We start from the raw sequence: 27,950 nt of genomic DNA, 5'->3' as shown, positions 1-27,950 counted from the left end.
AAGTAGAAATCACAGACAGAGATGGAAAATTACTAGCCAGCAACTTTTAAAGGGTTTACAGAGAGGCCGGAAAAGAGCAGATAAACAACTCCAGAACCAGCCAATGTTTAAGAGATCCAGAATTTCACCAAAACACATGCAGGAAAGAGACAACTGAGCTGCAAAACTTTAGTTTGTCATCCAATTCCTTTATCTTTTTTTCTGTTTCTTAGTCGTGCACTACGTGCTGTGTTTTCCTTCAGCACTTGCTGAGACATCCTGTGGGTTTGCAGAGGCAGGATCAACGTTCGATGGCTGCAATAACAAGCAGTGGCTTGCATTGTTCAAAGAGCTCATTGCAGCCTCTGTGGCGCGGGCATTCTGCTAAAGGTTCCCACAACCATGAAAGTGCAACTAGGTAGCCCCAAGTCCCTTTAAGTGCGCGTTGTGGCAACTGGAGCCCTACCAGCTTTAGTCTTATTGGCCAATTTGAGGATGGTGAGCTTAGAGCAAGGGATGCACCTTATAGTTTAGATTACACAAATATGGAGTGGTAAGACACTGCCTGGACTATGTCGCTTCATGCTGAATAGGGATGGACAAATCTGACAATTTGCGTTTCAGTTTCTCATTTTTTCCAGCCTTAAATTCAGTTCCCCACATCTCTGCAACAATCTTCACTTTTTATATATTAAAAAACTATCCTCCTGGAATTTCATCAGCATTTTAGGGCGCATTTCTCCTAAGTAGCACATTCATGCAAAATGATTTTACCCATCCTTATGCATTGCTCTATGTAATTTTCCCCAATATGATTTTTTTTTTTTTTTTTGCACCCATCCTTCAGCTGGAGAAGTGCACCGCAAAATGCAGAGAAGTTCAAATTTCAAAAGATAATTGGGTTTTGGTTTGTGCACAGTGTGAATGAGATAGTTTCACATCAAAATGCTAAGAAAAATCCCCCTAACACACACAAATAGTTCATCAGCAAAAGGGTTCACTGGTATGTAGCCTATGGTATTTTGTTTGTTCTTAATATGGAAGAGCATCCAATCATTTGAATATACACCCAGCCAATGGTACACGCCAGGAACAATTTGGCAGTTTCTACAAACTAGGTCTCAGTCTCTACTGTGTTATTTTTTTCAGACGTTGGCAGGTGTGGGCTAGGAAGGGCAAACACTCAAGACCATTGGCTTCTTCTGCTCCTTAAATTTATGGTTACAAATAAGGAAAAGGAGCCATCACTGCCTGTCTAATCCTTTATGGAACACACACTGTTCAGTCCAAGTGTACATTGTCCCTAAGCCAAAAAATCTGGAAGGCCAGTGGCCAGATTAGAAGAGAAAGTAATGCAATATTGTTAGATATTCTCCAGGCAGCCCAAGAATAACCCTGCAAAGAAAACCACAAGCCATTATCCTCCATTTATGTCAAAGGCAGCCACTGAGGATCTGGTCCTCTGAGCGTCATCGCCTTGGAATGCATTTTCATTAAGACCAGAGAACGAACCGTGTCAGCTGGTCTCTGTGGTGGTGATTCATTGCCAGTCAAGCTATGACAATGCCTGTGCCAAGGGCCCGTGAACTTTGGCTGGGCTTCTGACACAGCAGCAGTAAATATTATGGAGGTGACATGACTGTGCTCAAGTCAGGCAATGGCTCTGATTTCACAGCCATTATTTGCAGGGATGAAGTCATCCTCTGTCCTTAAGGTCGTTTCCCACCAAGGACAACCCAGAGGTTTTTTTTTTTTTACTGCTGTTTTAGACTGAGGTAACCAGGGCTTTTTTTTTTCAGCTGGAACTCACGAGAACTCAGTTCTGGCACCATTCAGGGGGATTCCAGGACCTCTCAGGTCGGTGCCATTGCCATTCTAAGAGAATATTCACAGTGTGTTCAGGCACCTCTTTTTCTATAATAGTAGCACTGGAGGTAACCATGGTTAACCAATCGTGAGGGCATTGCAAGCACTGGTGGATGGGTCCCATTGAGGCCAGGAGGGTGGATGGCAGGGAGGCTGGCAGAAGGTGGTGCCAGACCCAATGAGGTCTACAAGGGCAGCACTGAGACAGAGGAAGAAGAAGATGGTAGTCAGTGCCACCCCCTTGACTGACTGTACATAAGGAGACAGGGATATGGGTTCAGGTTCTGGTTGGAGTCTGACTGAGGTTGGTGGGGTGGTCTTCCATTTGCCCAAGTGGACCAGCCCTCACTGACTGCATTTCTAGTTCTTCACTCTTGGTTCCCCTCCTTCATTTTCATTGCTAAGCATGGTTAGTGTTACTTATGTACCTTAGTAAGGTAAAGGGACCCCTGACCATTAGGTCCAGTTGTGACCGACTCTGGGGTTGCGGTGTTCATCTCGCTTTATTGGCCGAGGGAGCCGGCGTACAGCTTCTGGGTCATGTGGCCAGCATGACTAAGCCGCTTTTGGCGAACCAGAGCAGCGCATGGAAATGCTGTTTACCTTCCCGCCTGAGCGGTACCTATTTATCTACTTGCACTTTGACGTGCTTTCGAACTGCTAGGTTGGCAGGAGCAGGGACCGAGCAACGGGAGCTCACCCCGTCGCGGGGATTCAAACCGCTGACCTTCTGATCGGCAAGTCCTAGGCTCTGTGGTTTAACCTACAGTGCCACCCATGCGTACCTTGGCCATCGTCAAAGCCTAGGTTAGCGAGCCAAAATTGCAAGGTCAAGTTTATTTATTACGTTTATGCACCACCTTTTCCTCCAAGGAGAGCAAAGGGTGCACGGGTTCTCCAATTCCCTGTTTTATCTTCACAACAATACTGCAAGTGGATGGCTGGCCCAAGGTCACCCAGGGAGCTCCACAGCCGAGTGGATATTCAAACCCTGGTTTCCAAGGTCCTAGTCCAACGCTCCAGCCCTTGCACCCCACGAGCTCTCATGCTGAGCTGGGAGAGGACAGCAGTTCTTCCACTTTTTCTTTTTCCTCACTGAGAGAAGGTGAGGTGTATGCTGGCTGGGACTGGTGGGCAGCTGTAGTCCAAAGGATCTGGACAGCAACAGGTTGGTAGGGGCTGATTTAGGTGTGTATGTGTATTTTAATGAAATGAACAGGGTGAAAGATTATGAGTCCAAGTGTGTGCATGGATATCAATTTAATAGTGTTTAGGTTTTTTTTTTAGTTGCTATTTTGTTAACATTGTTTTGAAGATTAAAAATGCCTTATTGATTTCCTAATCATATAATATGACATGCTGTAATTGTGATATTTAGCTTATTTTTAATTGCTGGTTTGTTCCATAGGTTATAATTGTTTTACTGATGGTTTGTTACTTATATGATTTATACTGTACTTTCTGCTGATCTATTACCTTATTGCTTTTATTGTTTGTAAGCCACTTTGGGATTTGTTTGAATGGGAAGCAGCATAGAAATACAGTCCATCAGTCATTACCTTTTGACCTGCCTTGGTATGTCAACTGAGCTGATTTTTCACCATTACTGGTAATAGTTTTAGTGCTCTGCTAGTTTTAAATCTTGTTGGTTTCAGTGCAGTCTTTAATCACATTTAATGCTTGCATTAATTCAATGTAAACTCCCCTGGAAGGCAGCATATAAATTAAATTAAATAAATAGTAGCATGCAATGGGTATTTTTATTTATACAGCAGAATAAATCTGCCGTCATGACACATGCTGTCCACACTAGTAAAGCAGTCTGAAGTGGCAACCTGTCAGGATCCGTTTCCCTGCAAATAAAACACAAGCTTAACTGCCACATACTATTTTATAATTCCAATGAAATTCATCCATTTAAAAGGAAGCATTTAAAACTTGGCCTGCACAACATAAGATGTGTGGGCTGATGAGCAGACCTTTCCTTTTTATTTGGGATCTCTTGGAGGAATTCAACTATAATTTGTGGTCCTTTCTTACATAAGGGGAAACAGCTAAGCCCCACTTCAGACTATCAAACCTGATGGATGGGTTTGTGGGGAAATGCCTGTGTCACTGCTTCCCCTGGATTCAGAGGTACAGGGTAGCCAAGTTGGTACCTATTTTTGCAGGCAGCAACCCATGTCATTCAACGTGAAAATTCCTAGGAGAGTGTGTTTGTGTGCACTGGCTGCCTAACTCAACAAGGAAAGTTGATGGAGATGAGGAGGAGGAAGGGGAGCAAGGAGAGAGATGAAGCTTCTTCTTATATGAAAAAGAATCCTGTGGAGTATGTGGGGGCCTGTGAAAAAATGGACACTTGATGATCGAGGGTACAGGATTCCAGCAGAGAGCTTCACCTGGAAGTCCCTTTTTTTGGTTGTATTACATTGTACTGTCCAGCAGCAGTACATTAGGTGAGAAGTAAGCAATGTGGAGTTAAGGAGATCTAATGTCAGCTTTGTGCCAGTTTCTCAGCCCCCTGTGCAGCCCCCTCTGTCACTGAAACAGGACTATTGCAGCAGCTGCTGTCAAAAATCTAGCACAGAAGCTCATAATAGCAGCCCCATAGCCACACCTCCAAGGGGAGTCCAAAAATGCAGGCAGCAAGGTCCATAAACTACCCAGCTGCTCTGTGAAGATGTCATCACTTCTGGGGTGGGGGGAAGTCTCAGAGCTCTGCTTCCAAGAACAGCAACATTCCCACTGATTCGACTTCACATTTCACATTATTCTGCTGCTGTCTGGATAACCCAGCTCAAGGGTTTCCAAACTTTGGTCCATGGACCAACAGTGGTCTTCAGGCTTCATTCAGGTTGCTTGCAGCATGACCACATTAAATATCCACATTGATTTAAATACATATTTCTATTGCTTTGATGATTTCTTGTATTGTACTACAGTTCGAATTAAATGGAGTGCAAAATTTATTATATTAGAAAACCATATGAGAAATAAAGAAAGCCATAAAAATACAATAAAAATCGTACAGCATCTAACACGGTGCATTGCAATTGCTGCAACATACAGAACAATTATTAAGTGGTTGTCGGGCTGGGCAGAGGAGGAGGAATGGTGGAGACCGTCTCCCCATCCTGGCCCTCCCAGGGAGGGGGAGGAGGAAGACAGTATAGATTTACAACAGTGTTTTGCGGGAGGTCGCAGTCAGAGGCAGATGAGGAGGAAAGTTGGAAATAATGGGAGGGCCAGAGCAACACCTGGCTGACACATTGTCATTAGAAAGCATTCCAGATCCACAATCTCCCAGAACCCAGTGAGCCTTAAAAGTAGGAGAGCAAAGAGCTCAAAGACAGAGAGCACTTAGCGGCACCCGTTGAGGAGGTGATGATGATGACAAATGAGGAAGTGGGAGGGGGGTGGAGATTCACTTGGGATAACACCATTATCCAAGAAGTTCTATAGCCTCTCTCTGTAAAGTTTGAACTGAAAAAGGACAGTAAGAAACTTTTCCTTGTCTTTATACTTTCCTAGGCAACCGGCTGGGAGCCACTGACAGCATTCTGACAATGATTCACCATATAACATTTACTGCACATGTAACTTGTAAAGATACAGTTGTGCATTTATCCACTCCATGTTTACAGTATCTCCGGGCTTTGTCTTGCACATGGCACCTTAGTATGTTTGTTGTTTGAATGGTTACAAGTCTATCTCTATTCTAGCTATTATTCTAGTAAATTTGGTTTTATACTTATAAGCCAGTTTGTGGTGTTGTTGTTTTGTTGCATTATTATTACTGTCACCACATTTGATACTTTGTGTATATACTTTGCAGCGGTTCACCAAGACCACCAGCAATTTTCAAGTTGTCCAAGGAGAGAAAAGTTTGGGAACCACTGACCTAGATTGGGAACCACTGTCAAATGCACCGAACCAGCTGTTTTCGGCATTGCGTTCTACATTTGGGAAGATTGTGGCAGATTCATTGCAAGCAGCAGTGGCACAGAGCATCCAGCCAAAGCAGTGATGCAAAGGGATGGGATGGGAGCGCATGTTCAAAAGTGCCTTTTCCTAATATTGATAATTCCATGAGCTCATATGCACACACACAAGTTATATAACTTGGGAAATAAATTTTAGTTGGGTCCGGTGTCACGAGCCAGCCTTTTCCCCTCTGAAAACATTTCTGTGTGGACAGTACGTCTCCTGCTTTGGAAAGCAGCAATTCCACTTGTAAATCTTGCATCTTGACAGACAGGGTTGGAAGGAATTTAAAGCAAAGATGCCTAAGTGGTTTCAGATGTAAGGGCACAGTATGTCTTCCTGTGGTATAAATGCCAAGATAGGGAGAGACTTTTTTAAAAAAATGGTTTTGGGTTACTGAGCAGATCAGTAGGTTGCTGCTATCTTGTGTTCACCAAATGTGTTTTTCCAGGCTGGCCTTAGGTCTCACATGCACTGTATTCAGCCTATTGCGCACTCTGATGTGGTGTGACCTTATCAGCCCTGAGGACACCTGAACTCTCAATTATGGCCAACTCACCAAAGAATCTGAAATAAGCTCGACATCGTCCTGGCTGCATGAGTAATGTATTTATTTAGCCATGGGAGAGAAATCCATCTATGTCAGCTCTGAAGTCAGTCCCTCTTTTCAGTTCCAGCCATTTATAATAGGAACATGCAGAGCTGCCTCATACTCAGACTGACCATCTAGCTCAGCATGGAGAAACTCAGAACCAGAGACCAAATGTGGGACATTATCTAGGCTATTGACACTCACAAGCAACACCTCTCAATGTGAGCCAAGCTGCACTTGGCTGGAATGTGTCCTTGAACCCTAATAATATTTCTTGCTTGCTTAGATGTAGGGTGGAAGGGGTGAGTAGAAACTAGCCTACTGTAGAAACGACAGCCTCCCTCCCTACAGACCTTCTTGGGTGTTAACATATGCTGAGGAGGCTTCGGGGGTGGGATGGCTCAGGAGAGGGCACCCCCCCACCCTGAGTTGTGGAACTCCCTCACCTCAGATGTGCATCTGGCACAGCTTCAAATGAATACTGAAGAAGCACCTCCTTACCCTGGCTTTTGTGGTATCTATTTTTGGGACCCACCTTGTTTTATTGCAAGTTGCTTGAAAAGCTGTTTTTAATCTTGTGTCTTGATGTTGTAACCTGTCCTGGACCTTGGTAAGTTGTTGTTGTTGATGATGATGCTACTTCATCACTCTACCCACTTTAGCCTCTGGCATGTGGCTCCTTGGAAGGTTGTCCTTGGTCTACACCAGGGTTTCCTAAACATGAGTCTCCAGCATTTAGGGATGGTGACTCCCATCATCCCTAGCTGGCAGGAACAGTGGTCAGGGATGATGGGAATTGTAGTCCAAAAATAGCTGGTCCACACTATCTAGCGCATCAGCATTTCAGGCATTTCAGACCTATCTGGAGACTGAACTTTCTGCATGCAAGGCACATAATCCACCATTGACCCTTGACCCTTCCCCATAGAGCAGAGATTATTTGCTCCTGCATCTCATCCATACAAGCCATGCTTTGCTTCATGCTTTGCAGAAGCAAAGAACTGTGAGAGGTATGCATAGACATAGGGTTTTTTTTCACAAGTTGCTCACTGTTCTTTCAATTTGTTCTAAGTCATCCACCAGGGGATATGTGATCCTCCCTTGTGTAAGTATTCTTTTACAGCCCCATTCCAATGGTGCTTACACTTCTCTAAGTTTAAGTGTGCATAGGATTGCAGCCATAGTTATTTTCTTGAGCAAGATATAGGGTTGGATTCAACTGACCTGGCTCACTAGCAGAAGCTAGTGCAAGGACTCCCATCAGCGCAACAGGTCTCCCCTCTCTCTTTCCCTCTGTGCCTCCCCCAAATCTGCTCTGGAGTGTTGGGAGACCCCTGAAACAGCACACAGGGAGGGAGGGGCAGGACAGGAAAATGTGGACTAGATGGGCTGCTGGCCTGATCCAGCAGACCCTTCTTATGTTCTTAACTTAGATTTGAATGAATGAAGGAGAGCTTTGCCCTGGCAGCTGTCCTTCTGCAAGCTCATGAGATTCCATCTGGTTTATTTAATGAAATACTTTCACCTAGTTCGTTACTTGCAACTGTTTGAGAATTTCAGCTGGGAAGATTTGCATGTGTTCTGAATCCTGTGGCATACCAAGTTCTCACACTTTTTTAAAAAACAAAAACAAAAAACAAACCTAACGGTCCTGATAAGATTTCTGCCCTGCTCTGATTACAGTCTGGAACAAGGTTTAACTTCCACATGATCAGTGTTTGTTTTGGGTTTTTTTGCTAAGCCATCATGATCCACAGTAGCCAATGCAGTCTAGGACTCACGTGTTTATGGGCATAAAATATTTCCTTGTACATCTAGAAGAAAGCCATCCTCTTCCTGACTGGTTTCTCTCTGCTCAAATCACCTCAGTCCCAGTTAATGCAGTTGACTGCTGAGTAGATAATTCTGTGCTGTACTTCCACCAGTCTGAGTGGATCACAGACTTACATCCCTCCTCATGTCTTAGGGCAAAGCTGGCACAACTTTCAGGTTCTCAGGTTGAAGGAAGTTCCATAGCTCAGTGATAAAAGTGTCTGCTTTGCACACAGAAGATACCAAGTTCAATCACTGACATCTCCAGCTGGAGCTTATGGGAATGCTTCCCTGGCTTGGAAACCATGAAGACCTGTTATCAACAAGTGTAGACAACACCCGTGGTCCATTCCAATTCTACAATACTATGATTGTAGTGGTCTGAGTCTTAGACTGCATTGGTGTCAGGGACTGGACTCAAGAGGGCAAGATGGAGGAGGAGGAATGGTGGAGATCACACACACACCCCTTTTCCTGGTGCTGCAAGAGAAGAGGGAGGCAGCCTTGATTTACAGCAGGGCTTTGAGATGTTGGAGGAAAGTCAAAGCTCAGAGATAGAGCTTTGCTTTATGCTAGAAGAACGGGGTGGGGTGGGGGGCTGTGGCAGGGCAGCCAGATGACACATTGTCACTAGAAAGTATTTCTGACCCCCCCCTCGCCCAGAACTCAACTTTCGTTAAGAGCACAGGAACAATGGAATCAAAGACATTTGACCACGAGGGGCGGACCATAAGGGAAGATGCTGCTGCTGGGAAGGAGGGAGGAGGAGCCCAGTTTGGAGCAATGCCACTGTTAAGCCTTGTGTTCTTTTGTCTCTCACTATTAGAATTGAATAAAACTCATTAAAAAAGGACTCTACCTTGTTTTCTCTGCTCTTGCTGCAACTGGGGGAGGAATAGCTTTCCCAAAGCCTTGACAGAGCCTTGACAATTAGCTGCATTGGCTGGCCCTGAGAATGGCAGACCTGTTTTGCCCCAGTCATGTATAAGCTGAGGGAACATGGAGGAGGGCAGAGAAACGAGACACTTTACTTCAACCTGGAGGTTCAGATATCAGCTCTAGGAATCTAAAGTTTGGAACTCCCTCCTGTTACGTATCAAGGTGGGCATTGTCTCTGTTATAATCTCGGCACCTGTTGAAGACCTTTCCCCTCCACCAAAGCTGTTATGTGGAGGTTTTCATCCCAGTTGTACAAGAGCTGAACTAGAAATGATGCTTTTATATAGCTTTTTAAATTGTAAATGGCTTCGGAGTGTTACATGGGAAGCGATTTACAAATGAGATTAAAACAAGGAAATGAACTAAATGTTGAGGGCACTCCATAATGAGTTATATTTGTGGAGATGAACAAAATGATTTATTCTTATATCACCCAGCACAGGGTATTTATCCTGTTTCGCCCCAGATGACTGCAGAGTTCAGAACGAAGACAGCACAAATAACGACACAGCAGTTCTCAACTAAGTGACCAGCTTCCAGAACCAGAGGTGATTTGTCCTGAATGTCAGAAAAGGCAGGTTCTGAGGGATAAAGCATGTACAGGTCAAGGACAAACAAGCTATATCTTCATTAAATAGGACTGCCGTGACAGAAATCAGAGGTGGACTGATTCATCATAACATTTCCTAGCTTAGATGTTTCAGCCTATTTGCATTTTTGCCATGACTTGCAACAACTTCTTCTTCTTTAATCAAATTAATTCCTAAACAACAGAGTCAGGAAAGTACAATAATCCCTAATGATTTTGCAGATAGTCAGGCTTGTATTTCAAGGTTGTGTTCAAGCACCAAGAAAACCTGAGGAAAAAAAAATGCCATAGCCTGGTGCCCAAAAACTGACAATCTTGATGCCAGGAACCTCCCAAACTCCTGGCACACATCCACTTTAGGATCTTTTGATACTGAAACCTGAACAGCCTCCAAAATCTGGCACCTCAAGGATCAATAAGGACAACAAAGATTAATGGTATCAAAAGCAAATTAGCATACCTACACACACAAAAAGTGAACAGATGTTCATACGCACTGTTGGTTCTAAAAGCCTCCCTAAAAATATACAGCACAAGTAGGATGCATTTCACCTAGCCAAGAGAAGGGGGGCTGTGTGTCCACAGCAATAAAGGTAAATTATTCTGAAACATCAGCCTTAAGAGACCCCCCAAAACACCAAGAAACTTCCAAGGGTGAGTGTGTGAGCATGTGGAGGACTTTGTGGAAAGAAGCAAAGATGGGCACAATTTCTTGATTTTAATAAATGAAATTAGTTTGGATGCAATTGGAAAAGGACAAAAAGTCCAGTTGTGGAGAGCTCCACTCCGGGTGCCGTGATCTCACACAATTTCATGCAAACATCTCACCTGAAAAAGTGCTTTTCCCCCTGGAAAAAGAGTGCTTTTTGGGAGACTGCAACCTCGCATGGTCCCGAACAAAGCATATTTTTTGGGCTCCATAATCTTGCACGGAAGGACAGGTGGGAAGATGTGTGTCCCCGCTTGGGCACTCAATATGTTGGAGGGCATGTAATGTCTATCCTCATATTTCAGACATGTTATACAGGTGGCTTCTGAAACACTTGACACATCAAAATCAACTTTAAACTAGCATAAAATGCAATTAAAACAAGCAAACTGAAAGAGAAAACAGTATAAAACAGGCATAAAATCACTCAACCCTTTGCCAGCCCTGAAGTCCTTTGCTTCTCCCACAATCTCCTCATTCACTAGCTAATGACACAATCATATTCAAGTGACTGGCTGACTAACAGCATTCGACTCCCTACGATAGAAAACAGAGGGTTATAATAATAATAATAATAATAATAATTTATTATTTATACCCCGCCCATCTGGCTGAGTTTCCCCAGCCACTCTGGGCGGCTCCCAATCAGTGTTAAAAACAATACAGCGTTACATATTAAAAACTTCCCTGAACAGGGCTGCCTTAAGATGTCTTCTGAATGTCAGATAATTCTTTATCTCTTTGACATCTGATGGGAGGGCGTTCCACAGGTCGGGCGCCACTACCGAGAAGGCCCTCTGCCTGGTTCCCTGTAGCCTCACTTCTCGCAATGAGGGAACCGCCAGAAGGCCCTCGGCGCTGGATCTCAGTGTCCGGGCTGAACGATGGGGGTGGAGATGCTCCTTCAGGTATACAGGACCGAGGCCGTTTAGGGCTTTAAAGGTCAGCACCAACACTTTGAATCGTGCTCGGAAACGTACTGGGAGCCAGTGCAGATCTCTCAGAACCGGTGTTATGTGGTCCCGGCGGCCACTCCCAGTCACCAGTCTAGCTGCCGCATTCTGGATTAATTGCAGTTTCCGGGTCACCTTCAAAGGTAGCCCCACGTAGAGCGCGTTGCAGTAGTCCAAGCGTGAGATAACCAGAGCATGCACCACTCTGGCAAGACAGTCCGCGGGAAGGTAGGGTCTTAGCCTGCGTACCAGGTGGAGCTGGTAGACAGCTGCCCTGGACACAGAGTTAACCTGCGCCTCCATGGACAGCTGTGAGTCCAAAATGACTCCCAGGCTGCGCACCTGGTCCTTCAGGGGCACAGTTACCCCATTCAGGACCAGGGAATCCTCCACACCTGCCCGCCTCCTGTCCCCCAAAAACAGTACTTCTGTCTTGTCAGGATTCAACCTCAATCTGTTAGCCGCCATCCAACCTCCAACCGCCTCCAGGCACTCACACAGGACCCTCACCGCCTTCACTGGTTCTGATTTAAAGGAGAGGTAGAGCTGGGTGTCATCTGCATACTGATGAACACCCAGTCCAAACCCCCTGATGATCTCTCCCAGCGGCTTCATATAGATGTTAAAAAGCATGGGGGAGAGGACGGAACCCTGAGGTACCCCACAAGTGAGGGCCCAAGGGTCTGAACACTCATCCCCCACCACCACTTTCTGACCACGGCCCAGGAGGAAGGAGCGGAACCACTGTATAACAGTGCCCCCAGCTCCCAGCCCCTCTAGACGGTCCAGAAGGATGTTATGGTCGATGGTGTCAAAGGCCGCTGAGAGATCCAGCAGAACTAGGAAACAGCTCTCACCTTTGTCCCTAGCCCGCCGGAGATCATCAACCAGCGCGACCAAGGCAGTTTCAGTCCCATGGTGAGGCCTGAATCCCGATTGGAAGGGATCCAAATGGTCCGTTTCCTCCAGGCGTGCTTGGAGTTGTTCAGCAACCACCCGCTCAATCACCTTGCCCAAGAATGGAAGATTTGAGACTGGGCGATAGTTGGCCAAATTGGCCGGGTCTAAAGATGTTTTTTTAAGAAGCGGTTTAATGACCGCCTCTTTCAGCGGGTCTGGGAAGGCTCCCTCACAGAGGGAAGCATTCACCACCCCGCAAAGCCCATCGCCCAGCCCTTCCCGGCTCGCTTTTATCAGCCAGGATGGGCAAGGATCAAGAAGACAGGTGGTCGGTTTCACTCGTCCAAGCAGCCTGTCCACATCCTCGGAGGTAACAGATTGGAATTGATCCCATATAACAGGACCAGACAGAACTCTAGCACTCTCCCGCCCTGGCCCTGCTCCCACTGTGGAGTCTACTTCCTTCTGAATCTGAGCGATTTTATCTGCAAAAAACTTTGCAAAAGCATTGCAGGAGATCTTGGGGTCCCTACCAGGCCCCGGTGGTACAGGTGGTTCCGATAAACTGCGAACCACCTGAAAAAGTCTCCTGCTGCTGTTTTCTGCAGATGCAATGGAGGCGGCGAAGAAGGCCCTCTTCGCCGTCGCCATTGCCACTTGGTAGGCTCGACGTTGAGCTCTAACCCGTGTCCGGTCTGATTCAGAATGAGTTTTCCGCCACCGGCGCTCTAGCCGTCTCAACGATTGTTTCATCACCCTCAGCTCCGGGGAGAACCACGGGGCTGTCCGGGCTCCATGCAATCGGAGAGGGCGCTTCGGAGCCAGACAGTCAATAGCCCTGGTTAACTCCGCATTCCAGCGTGCCACCAGGGAATCAGCTGAAAGGCCATCAACTTGGGATAAAGCATCCCCTACCACTCTCTGGAAGCCAATTGGATCCATTAAGTGGCGGGGGCGGACCATCCGAATCGGTCCCACCTCCCTGCGGAGGGGAAGGGCTGCGGAGAAGTCCAGTTGCACCAGGAAGTGATCTGACCATGGCACTTCTTTTGTTTCGCTTTTAGTTAATGTCAGATCACCAACATCCGTAGAGGTAAACACCAAGTCTAAGGCATGTCCGTGGCTATGAGTTGGGCCAGACTTATTCAGGGACAGCCCCATGGAGGCCATGCTTTCCACGAAGTCCCGAGCTGCCCCTTGTAAGGTCGTGTCGGCATGGATGTTAAAATGATTCAGAGATTACATTCCAGTGGGACAGGAGTTTTCATCCTCATAGAAATGCTGTCTGTGAGTAAGAATGATAAGAATAGCATAGCTGGATCAGGCCAGAGGTTCATCATGATCACTTTTTAAATTTTCATTACACTATTCCACAGCATTCATTTCAGTGCAAAGGAATGACAACACAAAAGGGTTAAAAATAGTGGAAGTTTGAATAACTGCAATGAGTTGTAAATGGGGCTGTCTCTGAAAACTGTCCAGAAATATTAATTAATCCAGAATATGGCTGTGAGGTTGCTAACTGGTTCTCAAGTTTTAGCTGCATCACTAAAATTTTTTTTTTAATTTATTACCATATAAGTTTCTTTGACTTCTTTGACTTGCTTTTTTATTATATGGCAGCCTATAAGGGCTGGGGGGAAGGGAACCTAGCCTCCTTCAGTTCTGTCTGTTCTTGGGCAGCGCAGAGAGTGTAAATTTAGCTCTGATATGACTACAATGAAGTTAGTATGCAACCAATGATTCATTTGCCCCATTTGAGCTCTCAGTTGATGTCATTTGGGAATGGCTGGCTGACCTGCTGAAATGCCTCAGGCACATAGCACGGAAAAACAAGGGAATCTTCTCTCGTTACATGAGAAACATTATATGCTTTTGCAAGCAGCTATTTTGTGAACGACCACCACGAAATAATAAATCACTTCCTCAAAGTAAACTAAGAAAGCCAAGTGAAACCACCTATTGCTGTTCAGTAAATCACACTTTGCATCTCATTAGTTTAAAGAATGCTCAGGACTTAGATGATTCTGCACAGGTAAGGCTTTAGTCATCCAAAAAATGTCATGATGACCACCAGCTTGGATAGGATTCAGACAAATTCATTGAGAATAAGCCTTTTGATGGCCACTAGCCACAATGGCTATGTTATACCCCCAGTGTTGGAGGAATTACACTTCTATCAGTTTTTGGGAATCATAAGTGGAGAGAATGCTCTTGCACTCAGGTCCTGCTTACAGACATCTGCTTGGCCACAGTGAAAACAACATCCTAGATTAGATGAGCCGTTGGCCTGATCCCTCAGGGCTCTTATGTTTAACCATGCTTTTCTTCCCATTCATAGGCTGGGAACTGTAGTAAACAAAGAGTGAACTGAAGGAAAAGAAGCCTATAACACACTTGGGATAGAGACAGGCTATTTTTGAATGCACAGAATCATGGCCCAAATCCTGTGGTCACAGCAAACCCGCAGTATGCAGTTCAGCTCTGCATGCAAAAAGCTGCCTTAGTGTGCAGCCCTTTATTGATGAATAAGAGTGATTGACTTTTTAACTGATTGGTAGCCAGGATATTTCTGGCATTGCCCAATTCCAAGCGTTTTCATTAACTGATTTGCCTGAGTGCAAAGAGCGAAAACCATCCCATTAAGCAAATTCCGCTACATAAAAGACGTTTTACTGTCAAACCGAATGCATGACTAAGGTACCTTTAGAGAGGGCACATACAGGTGCTGTTAATTTCCATCACAGCTGTGGCTTTCCTGCATCACCCATGTTTACCATATCCAGTGTCCCATCTGCTGCGGTGAAATGCAAGCCTGGGCTTTTTAAAAAAAGAACACTGTCAGTGTAAGGATCCTCTTTCCATGTGAGAAATGCTTCCCATACTTTCCAGCATCATAAATCCCCACCACCATCTATTTAAATCCCTACCATTCCCTTCTGCCAGTTACTTGCCACAGGGCAGCCTTAACTAAGTGGTGTTAACGCAGGGATGGGTGAGGAAGCCACAGGCAACACAATGTCTCCAGAAGAACAGCCGAAGAAGAACGCCCCTGCCCAGAGGGCCATCAGAAAGATCCGTACAGCTAGCCTTGTCATCAGCTTGGCACGGGGTTGGCAGCAGTGGGCATCTGACCACCATACGAAGCAAGTCCAGGAGCCCAGTGGATGGGTGCCCTCTGAGGAGAATTCCCCAAGGGAGAGGGTATTTCCCAAACCACCAACCGATTTCAAGAAAGACCAATCGAAAGATGGAGTGTCCTTTCCATCAGTACATCAGGAGCCAAAAGAAAATGGAGAGCAGGCCCCAAGTGAATCAAACGAAGCCCTCCAGAAACTTAACATCAGAAGCAAAGAGGTGACAAAGACCATTGTAAGTAAAGCCTATGAAAGAGGCAGTGGTGTGAGCCTCCTCAGCGACAAGTATGAAAAAGACAATGGGTGTTCGTCAACAGACAAGAGTACCGAAGACATTGATAAGCTTCTCAGTGGCAAAATGTCCCCTACAAGGAGGAGGAAGTGTTCTAACCTGGTGTCGGAGCTGACTAAGGGGTGGAAACAGATGGAACAGGAAGATAAGGCCGATGAACCAGAACTACAGAATTATCGTAGCAACAGCTTAGATACCGAGGACAGCGGTTATGGAGGAGACGCAGAGGAAAAACTGGATGCTGACAATAGTAGCCAAGAAATACGGACTGTGAGGATAAAACGGCCTTCATCATCACTGTGAGTAATTGTCGAGTTTTCCAAGTATAGGTCTAGGTGGGCTTCACAAGGGCTGCTTCACCCAATGAGCCTGCCAGGTGGAGATCCGCCCCCCTTGAAACTCCTTCCATCTGATGGATATTTTATTTATTAAAGGCATTTATTATTATTTAAGGCATTTATACACCATTTGCATTTCTGCGAAGTGGGCTCATGTTCAGTCGTCACTACAGTGTCTCTCCCATGATGCTACATCAAGAACATTTTGGCAGTGGTTGGAGAATAAGTCATTGGGTGTGTGATGAACTGGTCGGCACAATGGCCCATGTAAGGACCCCTGAGGAGTCCTCACACAGAAGCAGTTTCCAGTGACCTTTGGGTATAGCAGATGCTAACATGTGCAGTAAAATATTTTTTCAACTGTCTTTGAAATAACCCTAACAATGGAAATACTAGGCTATGGTTGGTGGGTTCTAGTCACATGATGGCTCCAGAATTCAGGAGAGGTTCAGTAGCTTACAGCAAACGTTGGTTTGCACAATTAAAGTGGCTTAAAACACTCTGCTGCAACAAGATGACTGAATAAAGAGGTTATCTGGAAGACCCCTGAACCTACATTACTTGGGGTCAGCCAACTTGGGTAACTCTAGCACTGGTGTTAAAGTTTTCAGATGTTTCCATCTGTTAGCTAGGTGCTTCCATGAAGTACAAACAAAAACCACGGATGCAACAGCCCACTGCCCTTGTTTGTTGTCAACACCTGATATTCATGCCTCTGGAAATGAATGTTCTATTTACCTTTATCATACCTAAGGGTTGTTGCTAGATCTATCATCCATTAATTTGTATAATCCTTTTTCTATAGCCAATGAGTTTAGTGGCCACCAACATGTCACATGGCTAAACATCCTATTTTGTCATCTACTGCATGTATAGAGAGATTACAGGGGGGCTCAAACTTCGGCTATCACAGATCTATATTGATGCTGATAGATAGATATAGATGATAGATAGATAGATAGATGATAGATAGATAGATGATAGATAGATGATAGATAGATAGATAGATAGATAGATAGATAGATAGATAGATACTACTAATACTCTACAATTAATTACCCGCCACTCACCTCTAAAAGAGGGACGCGGGTGGCGCTGTGGGTAAAACCTCAGTGCCTAGGACTTGCCGATCGAATCGCCGTGGCGGGGTGAGCTCCCATCTTTCGGTCCCAGCTCCTGCCCACCTAGCAGTTCGAAAGCACCCCTAAGTGCAAGTAAATAAATAGGTACCGCTTTATAGCGGGAAGGTAAACGGCGTTTCCGTGTGCTGCGCTGGTGCTGGCTCGCCAGAGCAGCTTTGTCACGCTGGCCACGTGACCCGGAAGTGTCTCCGGACAGCGCTGGCCCCCGGCCTCTTAAGTGAGATGGGCACACAACCCTAGAGTCGGACACGACTGGCCCGTATGGGCAGGGGTACCTTTACCTTTATATTTACACCTCTAAAAACAAAGTAAAACAACTGTTTTAATACATAACTGTTAGAATAGCTACTTCTAGTATCCTAGTGGACGAAAGTTTGTGTTAGCCACTTGGAGAGACAGAAGGAGATGCTTATTAGCTTACTCTGTAGGAGAAAGCTGCACACAGCTGGATTTTGCCCTGCCCCTCCCATGCAACTGGCCTTTATGAAATGCCAATTATCCACACAATGCAAATCTGGAAAGAGGGACAATTTCCGATCTGTTGTTTGCAGGAAGAAAAACTACTGCAAAGTACCTATAGCTGTGTGCAGCCACTTCACCTGCCCTGCCCTGCATAGAAGAATAATGACTGCAACATTTTCTTTCCTTAAAAAAGAAAGAAAGAAAAGCATTTGGCCAGAACCACATGAGTTGCCACCAGACGTGTCATGTAGCAATTGAACACACCAAAGGAATAATGACAAGAAAGTGATTTATAGGATAGGTTCGCGACACCTGCAGTTCTGTACTTTCCCCACATTTACTTTTCAGTTTCATTTACGTGCCCTTCAACTTAAGCCACCATTCTCACACAGCTGCATAAAGGGTGATAGTTTTGAAAAACCTTTCAGTTTTTGCAGTGCTGATCATTTCCATACATAGGAACATTAGAAGCCGGAGTATACTGAATCAGACTGTTGGCTATCTAGCTCACTATAGTCCACACTGATTGGCAACAGTTCTCCAGGGTTTAAGACAGGATTCTCTCTCAGCACCTGGAGATGCTAGGGTTCAAACCTGGCGCCTTCTGCATGTAAAGCAGATAGATGCTCCACCACTGAGCTACGGTCCTTTACCAGCTGGAGGAGATGCGGGTGGCGCTGTGGGCTAAACCACTGAGCCTCTTGGGCTTGCTGATCAGAAGGTCAGCGGTTCGAATCTGCACGACGGGGTGAGCTCCCGTTGCTCTGTCCTAGCTCCTACCAACCTAGCAGTTCGAAAGCACGTCAGTGCAAGTAGATAAATATGTACCACTGCCGTGGGAAGGCAAACAGTGTTTCCATGCACTCTGGCACTTGTCACAGTCCTCTGTTGCACCAGAAATGATTTAGTCATGCTGGCCACATGACCCAGAAAGCTGTCTGTGGACAAATGCCGGCTCCCTCAGCCTGAAAGCGAGATGAGCGCCATAACCCCATAGTCGCCTTGGACTGGACTTAACTGTCCAGGGGTCCTTTACCTTTAGCTTTCACCAGCTGGACCTTGAAATCCTGAACTGAGCCCCAGTCCTGGGAGTCCTCAGAGTCCCAAGGCATTCCTGTACTTTTGCTTTTTTTAAATGCAATATTCAATTATTAGAAATGTACCCAAAGATATAGCTTATATATTGTTTGTTTGCTTCCTTACACACACACACACACACACACACACACACACACACACACACACACCACTTGATTGCAAAAAACAAAAACAGAAAAACTTCAAAGCAGTTTACAAAAAGAATAAAACAAGAAGCTCAGGGTTCATCCCTACAGTCCCCAAACATTAACCTCACAACAACCCTTGTGAGATTGGCTGGCTATATCCTCGCTGAACGTTCATGAAATACTAGTCTGATATTGACAATACTCACCAAATTTTGGACATTCACTGTCACTTAAATAATTGACATAAAATAGCAACATACCTTGTCCTGCAGTGGAGGCAGGAGAGAACAATCAAATGATATTTATCTATTTTGGAATGCTCCTAATCTAGTCTGTTTTACTGCCAGAGCAACCTGGACTCCCCTCCTCCCCCATCCTATTACCAAGCTGGCTTCTCCACTCATTTCTGTATCCCTGCATAGTCATTCACACCTGTTTAAAGAGGGTGTAAAACTATCACAGGAGTGGGGTACTGGCTTTCGCACCTACTTGAGACTGTGTAAAACCTTCAAGCTGTCAAGGATCATGGCCAGTCCACTCACCCACTTGAACTAGAAACCTAAAATTAAGACTGGTGGGACACTGCCAAGCAGGCAAACTTCCTGTTATATATAGTTCTGTAGTGTTCATTTTGACCAATGGCCCAACATTTCTTTTCTGTATTCCCAGTAACTTTGGATGGCTTCGTTGCCAATTCAGATCTATTCCTGAAAAGAAGAGGGTCAAATTTGCCACACATATACAATTTCCACTAAACAGCCCATTCAGTTCATCCTGGAGCCAGCCCAGATTAACCGAACTACTCACTAAAAATAAAATGCAACCGTAGTGATGATGTAAGTAACCTTTAGCCAGAGTCACATGAACTTCTCAAATATTTTCTGAAGAGCTTCACCTTAACACGGCTGTTCAGAAGCGGTAAAGATTTATTTTATTTTATTTTTATTTTGCTGGCTCCCAGCATAGGATTTTCTCTGGTGCTGTTTTTATTATATCTGCCAATTCTTTTGTTTTTAACATCCCTCCATAAAGGTGCCTTGCAAGGATCTGGCACTAAAAAGTGTGCTAGAAATATATTAATAAAGATTAGTATGTACCTTAACATCTAAAGAGCAATCTTAGGCCAGGCCAGTCGTGGTTAGGATGGTAGACTAGGATCTCAGAAACCAGGGTTCAAATCTTCAGTCAACCATGAAGCATGCTGGTCACCTTAGGTAGACAGTCATTCCCCGCCCCCGCCCCCCTTTTTCAGCATAGCCTACCTCACTGAGGAGTTGTAAGGATAAAATGAAGAGGGAGAGAACCATTTATGCCACCTTGACCTCCTTGGAGGTCAAAAGAAAATGCAATAATAAATATTCTATCTCACTGCCTCAGGCAAACCAGCCCTCAGAATTAGTTTTTGCAGGCCCATGCACCTCTTTGCATTGGCTTTTCACATTTGAGGTGTATATGTTCAGGACCCACCTTGTTTTTGTGATTATAAATTGATTTAAACTGTTTTTAATATTGTGTTATAATGTTGTAACCCACCGTGGAGCCTGAGGTTGAAGGTGCCCACCTTAAATCATCATCATCATCATCATCATCATCAATGATTAGCATTGATTTGTACATGTTCCAGTGGTATTAATTTTACCTCATGATATTTCTCTCGTTATGAGTCAGATTGGTGAATCGCTAAAAATGGAAGAGATTGGACTATCATGTGAGGGGAAATTTTCCTTCAAATCGGTGTCAGCCTGTGAAGGAAATTGCCTTTAAAAAATTCTGCCTGTGAGAAAGAAAATGTAGCCCTTGGGCTGCAATACATCCCTTGCCAGCTGAGTGTCCACTTGAAAAACACAATAGTCTCCCCAAAAACTTTTGTTACTCCACGTGTAGAAAAGCACAGGTTGACGTATAGCTAATTGGATGGCAGACTTGGCTGGAAAGGGTTTCAATTTCTCCTCCCTTTCCTCACATGCTACTGCACCCATTGGCATCTGCTTTACCTAAACACTGACCCCCCCCCCCGTTACCTGTAATTTGGTTCTCACTCAAGCAATAAACCTCTGTGTGTGGATTGTACTGCCAGATTGCCAATGGAGAGGCCCACATAATTCAGTCCATTTTCACAAACAACCATTTCCTGCACATAGAGAGCTGGCCAGTAAGGAACATGGCTAGTCTAAAACCCTCCGTAGCATCTAGCTTTCTATGTGTAGGGGCTATTTTTTGTATGGAGGGGCATTAAATCACACAAGGTCGCACCTGCAGAGTCACCTCATGTGAACCTCTTTTTTTTTTGGCAGGATAAAGATGCTTTAAATAAAGAGAAATAAATATAACTTGGTCTCCGTACTCTAGCAGTAACTATCTGACACTACATTGGTGTGTACAAAACACAAACCACCCACACTTTGGGCTGTGTTAATAGGACACCAAGTGTTTCCCTCCCTACTTAAAAAACAATCCCTTGGAGGAAAGTAACAGGCAAGTGGCATTGAAGAAATCCCGGTGTGTTTATACAGAACTACAAAGTTTTGAATTCCATGAAGTTGCAAGGTCGTTTTGAAAGACCTTTGCATTTCCTCAGTATGCCTAGCTTGGCTTGCATCCAGATGGTTGGTTCTCACATGGCTGGCCTAGCACTGAAGTGGCAGGGAAACATACCTTTGAGGGAGAGGGAAAGGGAGAGGGAGAGGGAGAGGGAGAGGGAAAGAGAGGGAAGAATATTCCCCTTTCAGATTGTGTTTGCTGTTCTGATCACAGGCAGACTTTTGGTTCTCAGATTTCAGCAGCGCCCTGTGCAATGCTAAATGCACCCCCTCCCTCACACTCTGTTCTACAACATTGTTCTGGCGCTCCCTGAAGTGCGGCACCCAGTGTGACCAAACCAATCGCACCACCCTGTTCTGATCCTTCTGGTGGTTAACAGGTCTGGAAGAACTCTCAGAAATTCAAAATTAACAAGCACATTTCTAACATTTCCTCAATGGAACAAAGTCATGTACAAGACTTCTCCCCTACCCCTTCCTTCCTTCCTTCCTTCCTTCCTTCCTTCCTTCCTTCCTTCCCACAACAGTACTAGGGAACAGGGTTCTAAATTGCAAGAGGAACCTACACACACACACACACACACACACACACACACACACACACCAGGCTCCTCACTTAAGACTCCCCCCATCCTGCTAAAATAAAAAATCAGGGAGGCAGCAAGCGCATAATGGCGGAAACAAGTCCAGCAGACATACCTTTGCTCTTCCTCCAGCGTGACTGTAATTGTGTGAGGGGAGAGCACTAAAAAGGGCTTCTGGGATGGTGCCCAGGCTAGCTCAAGGACACCCAGTGAGCTTTATGGATGACTGGGGTTTAAACTCAGGTTTCCCTGTTCTTATTTTGACATACACCACAGTGGCTCTGGACAAGATCACTGCTACATACTGTAGTAATGGGTAAACCCTATTGGCTTCACTGCAAGCAGTTTGGGTGGAGAGTAGAACGTTTGCATCCAGCTCCACCAGAATTCAGTTCAGTCCACTCCTGACATGTGCCACAAGGTCTAGATCAGCCTAGTGCCCTTCTCAATGGCACATAGCTGTGAAACACAAAGATCCTTCCCTGACCCTCAAGATGTTGCTGAACAGTAGTTCATGGCCAACAGTTAGGGACGTGCTAGAGGACCACACGTTCCTGCCTCTGCCTCAGACTATGTGAAGTTGTAGTCTAGATTTGCTGGTAAATGCCCTTGGGTTCCATGTCTGTTAATGCTACCAGCCTCAAGGAGAAGCCCATTGCTGGATTAAACCCTGTGGAGGCCCCATGGCAGTCAAAATCTCATGGTCCCCCTTGTGCTCATGTTCTAGTGGGATAACATTGAGCTGAGAAATCTTGATTGTAATTTTCTTTCAAAATCAAATCAATATTATTTTGATCCACTGTCACCAGGCCCCTAAAAAGCATAAGTCAGTGCATGCTTTGCCTATTTGGTAATCTAGCACTGCATAGGCCACATTCACACTGTACATTTAAAGCACTGTGGTACCACTTTAAACAGTCATGGCTTTCCCCAAAGAATTATGGGAGCAGGAATTTGGTCAGGGTGCTGGGAGTTGTTGGTAGACCCTTATTCCCCTCACAGAGCTGCAATCCTCAGAGTTCCCTGTAAAGATTAAGGCATTCTGGGAATTGTAGTTCTGTGAGGAGAATATGAGTCTCCTAACAACTCTCAGCACCCTTAACGAACAACAAGGAAGCCATGACTATTTAAAGTGGTCCCTTCTGTGATGCTTCTGCGGTGTGCCTATGGCCATAGCAATGGTGATGTTCTGTGAGTCCCCGTTTTGTTTCTGATAATACTTCTGACCCAATCAATTGACGTTTCCCAGCATTAGACTGCTACTAGTACAGAGGACTCAGGTGGCCCTTTCTAATAAAAAAATGAAAAATTGAAAAAAGAAATATGAAAGGGAAACAGAGGCAGGAAGTGTCACAGCAGAAGATTCCTATGAGAAAGGAAGAGAGAGTCGGCGTTAGATTACGTTTGGGTGTCAAAGCAGCAAACCAAAAGCAAAACAAGTGGTGCTAATCTAGCCCACTAAGGAGAAGATTAAAATGGGAAGGTGATAATAGTATTTAGTTTGAAAGGAGGATTAAAAGAACTAAGTGGGAAGAATGGAGGGGGTGGGAGCAAATGTCAGAGGCACAAAGCAATCAGAAGTTTTAAAATAGGATCCGGAACTTAAAGCATCTTTGCAGCTGCTTTCCTTTCTCACCGCTTCCAGCCTTTGTAACTTTGCAGGAATCAGACAAGGAGGAAGGGAAGGCACGCAAGGCCTAAGAAGTCATAGACCAGGAGACTGGGAGAGGACAGCTGCTGTACTGTATCTGCATCTGCCCTCTGCGTGACTGAGCAGATAGCAAAGATATCAGAAAGAAGGTTCAAAATATAGGTACTTTGGTGAGCTATAATGGGTTTTTTCCCCTCCCTGAAGCTTAGGGATACCATTTCACTTAACGTATTTCACATGCGTTGTCATTGGACTTGTAACAACAGAGGGACATTCAGCAGATGGAATGCTGTTCGGGCTGACCTTTCCAAGTATTCAAAGCTTGCATGCAAGGTTGTCCAGGAATTCGGAAAACAGAGCAGCGGTTTCAGAAGGGGGACAGCTGTAAACAGGAGCTGGGGGGGGGGTGGACAAAACTAGGAGCAAGTGGCCCCTTTTACTGTCAAGGGCTGCATTTCCCTCGGACAGGGTTCCTCAAATGGTGGAACAGGGCTACCAGTGAGCCTCAGCTCCAGGTGGGCTCCAGTGCCACAGCCTCCCCCGTCAACTCCCCATAGGCTGGGCAAAGATGATTGGGAGATAGAAGTCTAGATGGGAGGTGTAGTTTTCTACTGGGCCAGAGGAGGTGTAAAAGGAATGCCCCAGCTGTATCATATCTTAGCCCTTAATGTACCAAATTTTAAGATTCCGTGGGCACAGAGATGCTTTTGGTTCCTGTGCCATTAACAGTGAAATTTGTTTCCTTGGGATCTTCCAGTGGAACTGTGAAGAATTTTCGATTTGGACAGGCGGACACAGGAAATGTGTGATTTTATGTATGTTTTATTATACTACAGCACTGTGTGGTATAGTGGCTAGAGTGCTTCGATGTCCGCCCTGGAACTCAGAATCATTGAATCATAGGACTGTAGAGTTGGAAAGTACCCGAGGGTCATCTAGTCCAACCCCTTGCAATGCATGAATCTCTACTAAAGCATCCATGACAGGTGGCAAGTCAACTTCTAGTAAAAAAAAACATTCAATGATGGAGAGTCCACCACCCTCCAATGGGGTCCATTCCACTGTCGAACAGCTTTTACTGTCAGGAAGTTTTTCCTAACGTCTAGTCGGAATCTCCTTTCTTGTAACTTGAAGCCATTGGTTCAGCTCCTACCTTTCAGAGCAGGGGAAAAAACCAAGCTTGCTCCATGAAGCACATTGGGTGACCTTGGGACCATCATGGTCAAAGGCCTGGAAACGATGCCTTATGAGGAACGGCTAAGGGAGCTGGGCATGTTTAGCCTGGAGAAGAGGAGGTTAAGGGGTGATACGATGGCCATGTTCAAATATATAAAAGGATGTCACATAGAGGAGGGAGAAAGATTGTTTTCTGCTGCTCCAGAGAAGCGGACACGGAGCAATGGTTCCAAACTACTGTACAAGAAAGAAGATTCCACCTAAACATTAGGAAGAACTTCCTGACAGTAAGAGCTGTTCGACAGTGGAATTTACTGCCAAGGAGTGTGGTGGAGTCTCCTTCTTTGGAGGTCTTTAAGCAGAGGCTTGACAACCATATGTCAGGAGTGCTCTGATGGTGTTTCCTGCTTGGCAGGGGGTTGGACTCGATGGCCCTTGTGGTCTCTTCCAACTCTATGATTCTATGATTCTATGATCATTCACTTTCAGCCAAACTACATCAAAGGTGTGTTGAAACCATCAGGTAAGGTTGCCCTCCACCTGAGCTCATGGGACAAAGGACCGTGCAGATGCAGCAAATAATAAGCTAAATAAAGGGTTATTATTCTTGACAGGAAAAGAGTAATAATGCAATCCTGAACAAAATCTGGCGTTCCAAGATAAAAGAGATGGCAAGGAGACAGTTGTAAGCATGCTCAGATGAAGCTATTATAAAGATGTGACTTTTAGAACTGGTGATAACATGCCACCTAGTGGCCTGCCCTTTAAAGCAAAAGATGAGCAGTACTAAAAGGCATTCTGTTGCCATTTAATGCAGTTCAAAAACCATCTATTTCTTGGTTCTTTCAGTGCAAACAGAAACGTCAAGGCCTCCAAGAAATACAGCCCTGTCCACAATCTGAGAGGGAGATGGGAAGACTGGGCAGATGAGCACATGATCACACAAAAGCTCAACCCCTTCAGTGAGGAGTTTGATTACGACCTGGCCATGTCCACCCGCCTGCGCAAAGGAGATGAAGGCTATGGCCGTCCTAAAGAAGGTACAAAAACGGCAGAAAGGGCCAAGAGAGCGGAGGACCACATCCACCGAGAGATGAAAGACATGTGCTTCATCATCAGAACGATGGCTCGGCACCGCCGTGATAGCAAGATCCAAGTCACTTTTGGTGACCTGTTTGAAAGATACGTCCGTATTTCGGATAAGGTCGTTGGAATACTCATGAGGGCCAGGAAGCATGGGATGCTGGACTTTGAAGGAGAAATGTTGTGGCAAGGCCGGGATGACCATGTGATAATAACTTTGCTAGAATAATGCTATTCTTCATGGGATAACCCAAAGCATTATTGATTCCTGGTAACTCCCGTCAACTATATGTTGGCTACTCCAGCTGAGACATCCAAGTTCTTCTTGGGGTAGCCAGTGTTTTGGACTACGATTCCCATCAGTCAGCACACCCAATGGTCAGATCATGGGACCTGTAACCCATAATAAGTAATAAGTAATGTCTACATGTTACTAGCAAGTTCATGCTTCTTCAGCCAGTTTTATAAGGCTGAACTGCACAGAGTAGACTAGCATATAAGGGAATGAAGTTCACATTATTCAATCAGAATGCAAGTAGCTTTGCATCTGTTCACTATATACTGTATGCTTGTTGGGTTTAAGAGGGGCAACAGCAGCAAATTTATCTATTAACATTTGGAAGTAATGTTCAAGTACCCCGATACCTCAGTTTTAATACTAAATCAGTGGAAACTGGGGCCTGAACTCTTAAGTTTATGGTATTCTTTCTACATGACATTTCAGGTGACTGGAAATAAATCCTAGACTAAGTATAATAAACTATACTGTAGCATTACTTATATAAACTGTGCAATATACACATTTATATTTACTAAGTCACTATAAACTTCAGGATGGCATCAATTTTATACACTATGTAAGTCAACCTGTAGCTGCTTCAAAATGTATAGCTGGACTATTTTGCTGTGTTTAATTATTTATTTTTATAACTATGTATTTATGACACTGATTGACAAGTGCTTGAAAAACGTATGGGATAGCCTCCGGATAAAGAGTACAGTATTATACTTTTACTGTTTAATATTAAAATGTACCAAAACAAAATCTACCCCTACCCCATGTTCTCTTTCAAACTGAAAGATCACACATCTTCTCACAGAAGAAAAAATGATGTATGACTATTTTCAGTCATAAAGCTAATATTGTCAGAAATGTTTTCCAGGCATTACAGATAGGTTGGCGAAAATGTTTTGACTCACAATACAAACTTATTTATTTGCAGTAAATTCCTTATTTTGCTAAGGAATAAATTTCCTACATATATAGGCATGGAATGAGACTTTAGAGATTTGCATACTAACATTGTTTGCAAAACAATTGCTTTGAAATAAGTGGTGAAAAAAGGCAATACTCTCCTTGAACAAAAAAATTGATTGCTTTTGAGACTGCAAGATTGAGTTCTAATGTATCACTTCAGCTCTCTCTATATGTGATTTTATTTTGAAGATTGTTTGCCCTTTATAATGCCATTATTTGCTTAGGTTCTATACAGAGGTGTGTGCACTTTAGAGCTGCTTTGAGTACCAGTAGTTCTCTAGAATGGGGTCACAAGTGTCCCCAGTCTGCAGATCGCAAGGGTAAGTTGTCAAAAAATAATGTGTTGGATACTATTTCTGCCAAATACAAAAACCATCAATCATCAAATTCTTCTTGTTCTTTTACATTAGCAAGAAAGCATTATACACACACTCTCTCTTTGGTTGAATCAAACGCTAGTCCAACTCAAAGTTTACCCATTGAAATCATAACCTAAATTTGTTAAGAAGGATGCTAGATCATAAAAAATTGTCCACCACTGAATTAGATCTGAATTTGACGATAAGTGAGATTAAGGAAAATACAAACTTTTTGGAGAACTGTTAGATTTTATTTAAATGAGCGGATATAAGGTTGTAAACAAGATGATAATTTGCTTGAAAAAAAATTTTCAACGATGTAAGTGGGAGCGGGAGACGTGAGGGAGTCCAAAGAAGTGAGGAAACTATGTTATGATAT

General features: G+C 44.5%; 1 protein-coding gene and 1 long non-coding RNA gene across 5 annotated transcripts; both read left to right on the top strand.

The window, feature by feature from the left end:
• The first annotated feature begins 1,865 nt into the window (after positions 1-1,865).
• On the top strand, positions 1,866-6,003 carry LOC307220605. Of its 4 annotated transcripts, none has more exons than XR_013840978.1 (3): positions 1,866-1,913; positions 2,719-3,013; positions 5,681-6,003. It is a non-coding gene; the product is annotated as an uncharacterized lncRNA (long non-coding RNA). The 4 variants fall into 4 exon arrangements; XR_013840979.1 differs by lacking the exon at positions 1,866-1,913 and adding an exon at positions 1,988-2,071; XR_013840980.1 differs by lacking the exon at positions 1,866-1,913 and adding an exon at positions 1,999-2,096.
• A 9,254-nt stretch (positions 6,004-15,257) lies between these two features.
• Positions 15,258-27,599, top strand: ABRA (actin binding Rho activating protein). The gene is made up of 2 exons (XM_079984424.1): positions 15,258-16,051; positions 25,721-27,599. Exons 1-2 carry the CDS (start codon positions 15,315-15,317, stop codon positions 26,181-26,183), a joined length of 1,200 nt encoding a protein of 399 aa, XP_079840550.1. The 5' UTR covers positions 15,258-15,314; the 3' UTR covers positions 26,184-27,599.
• The last annotated feature ends 351 nt before the right edge of the window (positions 27,600-27,950 follow it).

This window comes from Podarcis cretensis, assembly GCF_951804945.1.
Source record: "Podarcis cretensis genome assembly, chromosome: 7".
In the NCBI taxonomy this organism is placed as follows: domain Eukaryota; kingdom Metazoa; phylum Chordata; class Lepidosauria; order Squamata; family Lacertidae; genus Podarcis; species Podarcis cretensis.
The sequence above is the reverse complement of the archived record's forward strand: the minus strand, read 5'-3'. Positions and strand labels throughout refer to the sequence as shown.

Coding starts and splice junctions, on each gene's coding strand:
- ABRA (XM_079984424.1), top strand. CDS start 15,315: ATGGGTGAGGAAGCCACAGGCAACACAATGTCTCCAGAAGAACAGCCG. Junction 16,052..25,720: donor AAACGGCCTTCATCATCACT/GTGAGTAATTGT, acceptor TGGTTCTTTCAG/TGCAAACAGAAACGTCAAGG.